This window comes from Myripristis murdjan, chromosome 16 (genome assembly GCF_902150065.1).
Source record: "Myripristis murdjan chromosome 16, fMyrMur1.1, whole genome shotgun sequence".
NCBI classification, from domain to species: domain Eukaryota; kingdom Metazoa; phylum Chordata; class Actinopteri; order Holocentriformes; family Holocentridae; genus Myripristis; species Myripristis murdjan.
The window spans coordinates 20,250,113-20,262,744 of record NC_043995.1 but is presented as its reverse complement, the minus strand read 5'-3'; the positions used below and the strand labels follow the sequence as shown (position 1 = coordinate 20,262,744).

The window sequence follows — 12,632 nt, the reverse complement described above, 5'->3', positions numbered from 1 at the left end:
GAATCTCGCAGCCTTGTTTGACCCCAGCCTTTTTTCAGCTGTGTAAAACATAAGACATATCAACATTTTACACAAATTTGCTTTAATTAATTTTGATGACACTGAGGGACTATTACATGCCATTAATAAACTTCCCTCTGCTTTAGGGCCCTGACCTAACATAATCATACCTGTAGTAAAGAGAACCACTGAGAGTTCATGTGACAAAACTTGATTCCCACATGAACTTTGATGTTTAAAGTAGGGTTATGTTTTATTTAAAGGGATACTTCGGTGGTCAAGAAGACACATGAAGTACCTGACAAGAGGCTGGCTAACAATTTTGATTAAAATCACTCTAGAGGTTTAAATTAACCCCAACTAATTAAAAAAAAAAAAAAAAACAACGCAGATTTGAAGGTAATAGGAGAGTTAAATGAACTGTATTGAAGAGTTGTCAAGTTTATTTCATTTTTTATCATTGGACAACTGAAGCCCATGCTGGTGGTTTTCAAAGTGCAGTCTGGGCACCCACTGGGGTCCTTCAGGTGCTTCCAGAGGGTCCCCCACTGTAATTTCACTGTCATTCACTACAAACAGTTACGATACTAAATATATTATCTATTGTTAATAAGAGTAATGCAAAAATAAAATATCTTATAGGGTATGCAAAGTTTTTTTTTTTCTTATATTCTTTATCCTGATCCACTTTTTTTCTGATACAATATTTTCTTTATATATCAGGGTCTTTAGGATAAAAAACACTTTAAATGGAAGTCTGTGACTTAATCGGTCATTTTGGGTCCAGAACTTTGAAAACCTCTGGCTTGGCCACAAAATTATGTCATAGAGGATTAATATTTGAATCAATAATACAAACAAGTTCAACCATGCAATCATTGTTCCGGCTGTCACTTGTTTTGTCACTAGTTAACTTGAAAGAATATGGTGTAATTTCTATACACTGAAAATGCTTATGGTACGTGTAATGAGTTACACTTACTCAACATTTAACCAAAAGTGAAACTGTTGTTTTGGTAGTTAGGAAATGTTTCACTGTTAATTTGTGCAATAGATGTGCACAAGCCCTGGTCATTTAAGACAAAATACAGCAGACTAAGCTGATTTGAACCGGAAATTACTGAACAAAAAGCAGTTTGGGAGCTCTTAAGAGAGCTGAACCAATGGATCTGATTCCCTGAAAAGAGCTGTAATTCCCATCACTAATCAACAGGTATTTGGAGGGGGTCAGCTGTCAAATGAACACAAAAACAATTCACTTTGTGTAGCCAATCTTTATTTGTGTTAGATTGCATGGAAAACAAAAAGACAGACTAGTTCTTGTAGCCACGGCTGGCTCTGCGACCACGAGCTCTTTCGAACTTCCTGCCCTTGGAACGGATGTAGGGCCTGTGGGTGAAAAAGAAGAATTTAATATAAAATCAATACATCGTTCAATAATGGATTTAGCTGCAGCCATAAAGTTGTTTAGTTACATGTGGAAAATACATTCACTAGTAAGCAGAACTGCCTTCAAGTCATCTCTGGTCAGCTGCCAATGCTTAGAGGCGCATGCATCTTATTTTTTGCTGTGTTCACCGGTGCTTCACTCTGATTATGAATCAATGGTGAATGCCACTCACTTTTCTGGAATTTTACATTTGAATGATGTAACTTGACCTGAGCAAGGTGGCAGAAACCTCTACATAGACAGTTAATCACTTAACTGCGATTTAAATTTAATATTTTGTGCTTCATAAAAAAATATACTATTCTCTGACACCAAGAGTATTAGAATTGCTTCAGAATGGCTAAGTATTGGCACACTGATATAATTAAATGTGAACAGCAGCAAAGGCATTGCTGGTTCCATTCATTTAAAAACTGTTTAAGACATTAAGTGTTTTAGCAGAAAAGTCTGACACATACTTGGTGTGGCTGTGAGGAGTTCCAGGGGCTTTTCCGAAGTGCCTGTACACCTCTCTGCCCTTGCGGGGTCCTGGAGAACAGATAAGCACATGTTAGAGACCACATGTAAAAAGTGCTAGGCAACATTAAAAATTATCACAAGGAGACAATCCTATTTCTGTGCTTTTCCAGCTGTATGTATGTTAATCTCCATTTATTTTAAGTTCTTAAGACATAATCCAAGTGGCTGCAACTGGTTGTGGTAGACATTAAGTGCTACTGTAAGCTGAACAGGAATTAGAAGGCAGAGCAATTAAAGCAAAATTTAATTCTCTCATGTGCATTACTTCTACTCTTACTATAGTTGGGGGCTACAGGTGACTCAGGATAAGGCAAAGCCAAAAGGGGCTAAAAACCAGCCCCTTTCACACATTCACTGAACTCTGCAATTTATACAGATGGAGGAGCTGTATGCGTCAACACAATTGTGCTCATTAGTTGTGCACTTGATCCTCCCAGCTCCCTAGTAGTAAGTCCGCAAAACATGTGGCTCAGCCAATGTGTTAACAGAGCAGGAAACTGTCTGGAGCAGGCACAGGCAGCGAGTGGGCATGTTGATGATGTTTCTTCCTCTCTAACCCTAACTCTGCAGCTTTCTTTCCCCAGTGGGATCTTGGTGCAGAATGTAGCGGCTTCGTTGTACTCTCCTGCTTTCCACACTTTTGCTAAGATTGCTGATACGTTCAAATACATGTAGTTTTGATACCCATGCAAAAACAGCCATTACAGGTAAACCTGTGGTGTCCTGCACGCTCACTCTACCCAGGTGCCACCCCTCGCCTAAACCATACGGAGTATTTCCTGTAGGTGTCAACGTGTCTGACATGGACAGTCCTCTGTTGTGTGCTACATGTGTGAAAGGGCAGCTCTGCCTTTACGTCCGGACTTGATTCTCTGCAGACTGTGTGAGTATGAAGGAGGCTTTGGACGACCAGACAGGATTATGCAAGTATGAGATTCTGCCATAAGATTATTTCCTTCAAAAATGATTACTTAATAACCTGCACAGTCATTTGTTGTCTTACTTCTAATGACACTGCTGTCTGCAACCCCCTATTCTCTGGACATGAGCTTGTATGAGCCCCATGTGCATTTGCAGTTTCTACAACGTCTGAGATCTGACAAAGACATGGCTGGCTTATGTTTAAAGGTTCATTATTTTGAGTTTGCAGTAAAGCAACAAAATACATTTTCACCAATGACAATACAATAGTTCAAAGCCTGACAACACAATGGCCTGACTGACACCAGCAAGCACCAGATGCCCCTCCTCCTCTGCAGTTGCCAGTTTAGTACAAGGCACTGATAAATTCCCAGAAATGTAAACTACAATGTTTCCTAAAAGTTTCACATCACTTCCACAGAAATCACATTTCCTCTATTGCCAAGCAGCTTGGACGTCTAATTGGGTATTACTTTTAATTGCGCACAAACTGAATAGAAGCCCATTATGCAAGGAATACAATTGTAATCCTCTGCCCACAAAGGCTTGCTCAGACAGGACTGCTCAATTAAAATGATGGGGAGGGGACAAATTCTACCGGCCCAACAATGTAGAAACAGTTTCAGCAATTTGGTATTAGGTTATGCAAAGGATGAAAGTGCTTAAAAAATAAAATGAAGTGCAGAAGGATTACACGTGCTTCATGTGAAATGTCAATGAGAAGCATGTGATGAATAGGACTAAGGGTAATTTCTATTTCCAAACAACAAATGCCAAAATATTCACCTGTGCCATCTTGGTGGTCACCTAGATTTAAATATTTGCAGTTACAGGTGTGGATACATTCTAGCTTCGTGGTCCCAGTGACAAAATTGTAACACTGGTTGAGGTAGACTGCTATATTCAGCTAAATGAACTATGTGACCACATAATTATAAAAGGAAATAAATCGCTCCCCCCCACCTCAGAGATCAGCAGAAACATTGAGGCTGAAATCAAGTACAAGAGTGCAAACAAGAGTGCTGCAGCCCATCTACAGATGTGCATGTATACCATGATCAGTCAATCTCCAACACCATACTGCAGCTGCAACCACTGTATACTAGGGATGGGACAACGTGTTTATCTCCCGATTTGATACTATCACGATACTTGGGTGCCGTTTTGATGTGTATTGCAATTCTACAATTACTGCGATTTGGTATTACAATTTATTGTGATTTGTTTTTTGCATTATCCTCTAGTTTGTGGGAGTAAAGTTCCATAAACCTGTGATTATCCTAAAGGTCACAATAGGTTTATACAGTGAGTCAAGTCTTAAAAAATGGTTTCTCTACAATGAAATGGCTACTATGAAGGCTAACATCATATGAATTAAATTGGGCTCAATGAATCCACAGGAGTCTCATCTTTGCAGCTGAACCCAAATTATGCAACTCCAAAACTTTAGGCCCCAGTATGCAGAAATACATCATTTTTAAATAGGCGAAAACAACACATTGGTACTGCATGCAAAAACTGCATGGTTTGTGCCACCACCTGCATGGGATTAGAGTAAGGTGGCCAAAGAGGAGACCTGTGGGTGCCCACCCAACCCATTTTCATTCTGATATCTGGAGTTCAGAGATCAAGGGACCCCTTTGAAAATGTTTTCAAAGGGGTTCGTTTTTCCTTGCCAAAATTTCACCCAACTTTGGACATAGCATGATATGCTTGGTGCCAACAGATTCTTCGGGTCGTCTACTTTCATATGAACTAATACTGAATTCAGATAATGTGCAAGCACAATCTCCTCAGGCAATTCAGACAGTCCATCAGAGTTATGGCCACAGACAGTTACCTGACAGCAGCACTGTGCCATGTCCTTTGGGGGAAGCCAAAGCCAGCTGGTCAAAGGTCATCACCTGACCTCCGGCCTTCAGGATCCTGCGGCGGGCACCATCGGTCACCCTCAGAGCACAAATCTGAGGGACACGAAAACAGTTCATGATGACACTGCCTCAATACACAGCGATATCTATTGACGAAGAAAAACAAATATAACAGATCAACTGTATTATTTCCAAGACGTTACCTTGAGCTTGGGGATATCCTGAATCCTGACATCATCAGTCACTGTTCCCACCACAACAGCGGTTCTGTTCTCACGGCCGGGCAGCCTCATCTTGCGGATCTGTTTGGCAGGGAATAAAGATTATTCTACACGGCCAATATCACAACACATGAAATGACAGTGTCCCAAACACTGAGTGTGTGACCATGTTATCAGGACTAAGATCTTATTTCACCTTGTATACTTAACTCTTCCCAATTAAGGCTGGTCAATATGATTAAGATACTTTTTTCCCCATCAGCAGATATGTCAGCTCATAGGTGCAAAATAATCAAGCGGACTTTCATCCCAATGATCCATCCATCAATGTTTCATTTGTCATTTTGTCAGTTTTTGATGATTTTGCTCTCATTGATTTAGGTAACAGATTGCCAGACTGTGTCACTATTCTAAAACACCATATCATCACAATATGTTTAGAGTGATAGATATTGTATATTAAGTTACTGAATAGTCCAACATCCAAAGAGAATCAGGTTTTTTTTTGCTTCATTTCCAACCAGTGCTGAGGCTCTGAGACAGAGACAAGCTGAGCCAAAACTATAAAACTCAGATTTTGGGAGAAATTCAATGGCAGAAAAAAAAACATCTTAGTAGCACAGGTCTTGTTACAAAGTAAGATAAGCAATTAGTTAAGTTTGCCCAATGTGGATTAAGCAAATGGACAGTTTGCTACATACAGTTTGATCACACAATTACAAGAAAGAGGACAGAGGAGAAATCTTTTTTTTTTTTTTTTTTTTTGGCTGTAGTGTATCAAGCAAAAGAGACTGACCAGACGGGAGATGGAGATGGGAGGCCTGTTGGTCCTGCTCATGAAGAGCCTCCTGAGGACAACCTTGTTGAAAGGAGCATTGGAGCGGCGGGCCAGGAACCGGTACAACTGAGAAGACACAGCACTGCCGTTAGGACTTCACACACCAACTCTTATGGGCTTAACAGTGGCACAAAGACCTGGAGGACTCATATTGGTAGGATGGTGGAGTAAAGCAGCATTTTGTGTGTGTTGTACTCACCTTGACCAGGAGCCTCAGATAGATATCCTGGCTCTTTGGCTCTTTCCTGTGTACCTTGCGGTCCTTGTTGTGCCTGACGTCGACTCCCTAAACAAGAACAAATTAACAGCATAACTCCACTGTCAAGTTCATTCACATCCTATTTAGCTACAGACACATATACAGCTGCTGAACGGGAACATTAACTACAAGCAAAACTGAAGCCATGTCTTACATTATAGCACAATTTACTGATCACAGCTATCAGTCATCATGTTAGCATTCGCAGGGTCGGGTTAACACGTTGACGGTCCGCCTTAGCAGACCGGCTATCGTGAACCTAGCAAGCACAGTGACCACCTCCGAGGTATAAAAATTATATTTTATGGACACACCAACATATTTAGTTCAGTCTGTATTGCTTTCTGTGATATTCCGCATTCTGTACAGGCTTTCAGATTTTGTCTATTAATAACCTCGAGTCATGAAATGAGCCGAGAGCCGCACTGATGTCTGCGCTTAAGGGGTGAGCTAACATGATTTACGTTGTCAAATTCAACAAAATCACTACGGGACTTCGAAGCATACGGTGTTGTAAATCAGTAAATGTTGCCGCACTGTTTGAAACTGAGTGTAACAAAGAGGATGATCGTGGATAGTCCGGCTAACATATTCTTTAAGATCCCAGTGACTTCACCTACCATCTTGAGCTCGGAGCGAAAAGGGAAAAGGAAGAGCCAACGTCTCGCGATAAACAATTGGCTGAAATCGCGTGTCTCTGATTGGTCACACAGCATGCGCTTCCTGCGGGACGGGGTCACGTTGTACAGTCAACATTTAGGACAGCGCCTCTAGTGGCAGAAACTGTAAACACCAGTCAAAACATACAATAGACCAACACCACTACCACTAATAATGGTATGTAATTCCCCATAGCACCATTTGCCATATTTAGTATGTATGGTTCTATATCTATCTATCTATCTATCTATCTATCTATCTATCTATCTATCTATCTATCCTTTTTAAATAATACCCTTTGTTTAGTTAAATTCAAGTCAAGAATATGATGTTACATGTTACATACATTTTTCATTAGAGAAGTTGCTGCAGATATACTTAATTATATATATATAAATATAAATAAATAAATAAATAAATAAATAATAGCATAATAACAAAATGTGGAGGAAAAAAGATGTTCCTATAATACATTCATTGCTGTGACTCACTTTAAGAGCCTGGTGGCCATGACAACGCAATGCATTGTGGTATACCTCCAAGTGTGGTATAAAAAGCAATTTGTGGTGTGCGTGATGACGTCTTTTCACTGATCAGCCACACGAGCTGCATAAACGAGACACCAGCTGGTCAAGTGGTTCAAGTTGTCTGTCTGAGTGACTTCCCACAGCTTCTACAATAAACATATGATGGCTGGTAAACACCTCTGGGACCTGAACGTTGTCTTGGATATTGCATTATTCTGATATAAATCCTTTCTCATTGCAAGAGTTTAGCATAATGATTTTGCCCCTATAACAACACAAAACATGCATCCATAGATATAGAAGAACTAAAAAGGCTGCCAGAGAATAGATACATCAAACCGAAATAATCTTTTTTATTGAAGTCACAAATATTCTGGTCTAGTGGAGTGATGTGCATCACTGAGATGAGGGTCCTGAGTGACTGCGGCCCTGCTGCTGTCTGAAGTGGCACAGGAACACAGTCCAAACTAGTGCGATGCCCCCGACAAACACTGTCCGTGCCACAGGGGGGACCAGGGCAAAATTCACCGCCTGAGGAAGTAGAAGAGGAGATCACAAAGAAAAATCGATATTGAAGTCTGCATCTGTGCATGTGTGTGAATCTGTGTACATACAGAAACTGTCCATTTTGATGGGTGTATAAGAATATCTCACCTGCATTGTGGACCAATACACGACTCCAGTCTGCACATACAGAGAGCGAGTGAGTGAGAGAGAGAGAGAGAGAGAGAGAGAGGGAGAGAGAGGGAGAGAGAGAGAGAGAGAGAGAGAGAGAGAGAGAGAGAGAGAGAGAGAGAGAGAGAGAGAGAGAGAGAGAGAGAGAGAGATTACAAACTTTACTTGATTTTAGAACCATGTAATCTAATCAGGACAACCTGTGTCTGACATTTGCACCTTGTATGAAGTCCAGAATTTCTGCCTCCAGTCTTCTAATGGATCCTCTTTGTTTTCTAGCACACTTAGACCTAAAAGGGGGTTGACAGCCATTAAAAACTAGTTAAAATAACATGAATAGCATGAAGGAAAGCCAAGCCATGCAGCATGCTAACACATCCTCAAAAAAACCTCTTATATTGCCTTTGGAAAACACTCACCTATGAAAAAGGCACTGATAGTGGCAGGAGCTGCAATCAGCTGATCCAACACAACTTTCCCTGTTATTATTTTGACGCCGCCTCCCGGCAACATCCTCTCCAGCAACCTCAGCCAATGGTAGTTGAAGTTGGCATGGAAACAAAACCCTACAGATGCCACTCTGGTCGTCTGACACCAGTCAATGTTCGCTGTACTCTGGAGCTGTGGGGAGTTCTCTGATTCGTGGCCTTCAGCTGGTTTCCCACCCAGCATGCTCTGCTGTACGAGGTCGGCGGAGGCAAACAGTGCCGTGTATCCCACCACATTGCTCATGTATGGGTGAGCCTTGATGAAGGCCCAGGCTCGGTTCATGGTGAAACTGTTTATCAATGAGGGGAAATACAGGATTAGAAGGAGCACTGATCATAAATCATGAATACTTCTGCTGCGGTCATTCACAAACAGGCCACTAGATGTCACTGCCTAACAATAGTAAATCTGGAAAAGAGAAGGATTTTGAAACAAGTGTTAAAATAAAAGTGATATGTTGATTTTATGATGCATGAGGAAACATGAAGATGTAATGCAGCGCATTAAATTATTGATGATGGCCACATGCACACACGGTGATGTGTATCATCCAGTACATAAATTATGGAAAATAGCAATTGCCATGTCATATTCTGCTCCAATACATTGCTTCAACTAAAAAGTGGTTAAGCCTACCTTTCAGCGCGGTTCTTCTCACTCTCTAACTTAAATGACCACAGCCAAAGAGACACAAACTGTTTTCAGATTGGTTCTGCTTGCTGATGAGGGGGGGCTGAGTAGCTCTCAGCCAGTTAAGAGCCACATCTAAAAGTAAGGGAGGCCCTCTGAGCTGGTCAAAGTTCTGCCTGTTTCAGAGAATGTGTGATAAGACATTATCAGTCACTGGAGAAGAATCTGAGAAAAGCCCACATGTGAGGAATGACTCCAAGGCAAACCACAAAGCAACAATCTGCGAAAGATAGCCAAAAACTGATTTTAAACAAAGCGCAGACAGCAAGCTGTTGTAGCTTCTGTTATCCTGGATTTTTGTTGATGTCAGCCAGAATAATTGGCTGAAGCTCCAATAGCAATATAGATGAGTGCAGCATACACATACTGTACGAGTGTAGGTGATATTTAACTCTCATATCTTACCATGTAAATGAAAAGTCACTTGGCTATTTTGTCCTCATGTCTGGGTGACGTGTATAAAATGGTTGTAGCCACTTACCACAGATAATTTTCCCAAGTGAGTGAAGTGTTGAAGGCAAAATACACCACAATGTTAGCTGTACAGCCCCCTGGTCAGAAGCACATGTGCTGTCACTATAAATAGATGCCACTCCTGCAGCAATGCTTGCTTCTTTTGATTCGTTTCCTCCTTCAACGTTAAGTTTGGCATATTAAGGTGAACAAGGTGAGTTGTTGCCTCCAGGACAGCACAAGTCCAGAAAGCTGATTGAGATAAACTGTGTGTCAGTAAAAGATAAACTGTTAACAGTAAGCAGAATATCAGTCATGCAAGGCCAGCTCAATATGTCTGGATCCTTTGAAAATCAGTCTGTGGGCACTTTGTGCATGAACATGTAAAAGCCCAAAGCAAAAAATACAGAAGTATAAAAGAAGAGGGGGAAAAAAGAAAGAACCTTGGTCATTTGTATTTGTCTGGGTTCTACATACATGCCACTCACTTTCTGACTCTGTCTCTGTCCCTCAGCTTTGTTAAAAAAAAAAAAAAAAAAAAAAAGCCCATTCACTCATCTGCTCCCATAGATATGCAAAACTCTGTACTTGGAAGGTGTGCTATAGAAATTCAAAGGGCAATTAAAGCCACTAGCAACCATCTTAGCTCTTCGTCCTGAGAATGTGATAATTAGGGCCAGAGTTTAAACTGATCAATTAAGAGCTTGTCAGCTGCCTCGACTGGTGTGCTTGTGTCTCCCCAGTATTTAACAAGCTGCCTTTAGTGAGCGGCACAATGGAGACGTGTGCCCACACTTGCACAGGCGGTTGACTTCTCAGATAATTGCCTCTTTTCTTTTCAATGCCTCTCATCGTCTCTCACTTCCTCTCACTCCGTCAATTTGTCCAGTTGGATTCCATTCATACTGGTGGAAAAAAAAGGAAATTCATGCATTTGCATTGAGCACTCATGCCACTTGACTTAATTTGTGCACACTGACCCGCAGCACATGCACACACACACAATAACAATAAAAAAAAAAAAAAAACACACACCTCTTCTGGAACTAGCCCACCTACCTCAAGCCAAGTCCTCAGTGCAGTTTGTTGGAAGATACGAAGATACACGGCAGCCTGAGCAGTGTAAAGGTAGGTTTTTCAGCTTTTCTGCTTTCCTCTATAGAGCTGGGAAGAATAGAATTAGACTTGACCAGGTCTATAATGGATATATGTCTCTACTGTAACAATGATTCAGTGATTATAGTGAATTGTACCCCTCAACTGATGATGTGTCCACAAATCTTACAGAGATCTACCCTCTAAAATGTAGACAATCTGTCCTTTTCACACGTTACAGCTCTGAATGGCTTTGCCTATGTTTGTACAGTATGTTCCACAGCAAATGTTTCAGTGTTGCCTTCGCGTGTCTCGTGATGTGATGAAACATTGCAAAACCGGTGCATCTTCCTCTTATTTTGGTCTGAGCTCCTTTTGCTTTAACCATCAGGCTTTGGGGAATTTGATTTGATTCCCATGGGCTGTTTATGGCATCCAGGTTAACATTTTTGAGTAATAAGTAATTCCTTATTTGTTCCCTTAATCCTTAAATTTCATTATGTCTGATCTATCTCAAAGCAGATGTTTTTGATGTTTTTGTCCTCTCATTGATTTCCCCCTCTTTTATCTCTCAGCCTCTCAGCCCATCATTTCTTATCTCCCATCCTGTCTATTTCCAGTCATGCAGCCGTCCATCTCTTTGACCCTTGAGCCTGGGCTGGAGCGAGGGGTTCCCTGGGGTCGTGACCTCTACACCTTCGTGACATCAGCAGCAGGTCACATGATGAGGACCCTGCAGAAGCCACGGAAGAACCGACCATCCAAGCGGCAGGTCAACCACCGTCGCTTCCTGCACAACATGATCCAGAGGTGTGTTGCTGTTTCAGAGAAGCCGCTGAGATCTACCCTCTAAAACGCAGACAATCTGTTCTTTTCAGCGTCTCAAGACATTTTAGAGAATACTGCAGTGCCAACTTTTCATCATCCTGACACCTCTCTCACCTGTCTTTCTCAACAGGAAGTTTGCAGACATCGAGGCAGCAAACCACAGGCTGGCATCTGCTCTTTTTTCCACAGACGAGGAGAATAAACTACCATCACAGAGCTCTGTGATGTCTGATCAGTCCGCTAACCCCTCCCAAGATGTCTTCCTACTTGACCCAGGCAACGCTGAGATAGACAGAGATGGCATTTCAAAGTCCGGGAATGACCTCTCTCTTGGCTCAGATGAAACTGAGGCCACTAAACAGAAGCAGCCAGACTTGGGACATCTTTGGAAATTTCAGCCCAAATCACAGAGCAAAACCTGCACCACCAGAAAGAGCAAACAGAGACACAGTCAGACCCACCAAAAAAGGAGTGGAAGTCGCAAACTGTTTGAATTCATATCCCTCAGCTCGCCCAAGAATACAGACTATTACCACGAGGCAGATCACTATGGTAATGAAAACTCACTAAAGGCAACCAACAGACTATCAGAGGACCTGCTTTGCTGCTGGGATGAAAAAGTCAAAGGAACAAATGATGAACAAATCAAATATGACTCAGATTTGAATATTGTTCAACTCAGTCAACATCTGGACACCTCTTCCTTCTCTCCGCAGCTCTCGCCATTGTCTCTTGACTCTTGTGACTTCTCGATTCAGATGGTGACAGACGTCTCAACCTGCACACAGGCCAAGAACATAGCGGACTTTGCAGAGAGTCAGTGGACAGATATAATGGATCTTTTTAATGGTAATGAGGAGGACTTCGGGGGCTGCATGGACATGGAGGCCAATTTCCAAAGCATCTGTGCATGCCAAGGTGACGCTGAGGGAATGAGAGGGGAGGTGTATGCTGATGACATCACATTTGTGGACGAATCAGAGGCGTTTATGGAAAAGATGATAATATGCAGCAATGGCAACTTTAAGTCTGAGGTGGACGGCTTTCACTATGAGAGAGGTGAGTACGGATATGAGCATGGATATGGCTGTGAGGGAGATCAGGGATTGACTGTGAATTACAACCTGAACAATCAG

The 12,632-nt window shown here is 41.7% G+C and overlaps 2 protein-coding genes across 2 annotated transcripts; both read right to left on the bottom strand.

Annotated features, from left to right (window-relative positions):
• Positions 1–1,254: 1,254 nt before the first annotated feature.
• On the bottom strand, positions 1,255–6,780 carry rpl18 (ribosomal protein L18). Its single transcript, XM_030071699.1, has 7 exons — positions 6,700–6,780; positions 6,020–6,106; positions 5,779–5,886; positions 4,965–5,063; positions 4,731–4,854; positions 1,909–1,978; positions 1,255–1,389 (listed from the first exon to the last, which is right to left on the bottom strand). Exons 1-7 carry the CDS (start codon positions 6,700–6,702, stop codon positions 1,314–1,316), a joined length of 567 nt encoding a protein of 188 aa, XP_029927559.1. The 5' UTR covers positions 6,703–6,780; the 3' UTR covers positions 1,255–1,313.
• An 849-nt stretch (positions 6,781–7,629) lies between these two features.
• Positions 7,630–8,712, bottom strand: LOC115373352 (mpv17-like protein). The gene is made up of 4 exons (XM_030071698.1): positions 8,361–8,712; positions 8,161–8,231; positions 7,921–7,950; positions 7,630–7,797 (listed from the first exon to the last, which is right to left on the bottom strand). Exons 1-4 carry the CDS (start codon positions 8,710–8,712, stop codon positions 7,663–7,665), a joined length of 588 nt encoding a protein of 195 aa, XP_029927558.1. The 3' UTR covers positions 7,630–7,662.
• Between the last annotated feature and the right edge of the window lie 3,920 nt (positions 8,713–12,632).

Coding starts and splice junctions, on each gene's coding strand:
- rpl18 (XM_030071699.1), bottom strand. Junction 4,855..4,964: donor AGGATATCCCCAAGCTCAAG/GTAACGTCTTGG, acceptor CGTGTCCCTCAG/ATTTGTGCTCTGAGGGTGAC. Junction 1,979..4,730: donor TGGCACAGTGCTGCTGTCAG/GTAACTGTCTGT, acceptor TCTGTTCTCCAG/GACCCCGCAAGGGCAGAGAG.
- LOC115373352 (XM_030071698.1), bottom strand. CDS start 8,712: ATGAACCGAGCCTGGGCCTTCATCAAGGCTCACCCATACATGAGCAAT. Junction 7,951..8,160: donor AATTCTGGACTTCATACAAG/GTGCAAATGTCA, acceptor CTGTATGTGCAG/ACTGGAGTCGTGTATTGGTC. Junction 7,798..7,920: donor TGTATTGGTCCACAATGCAG/GTGAGATATTCT, acceptor CTACTTCCTCAG/GCGGTGAATTTTGCCCTGGT.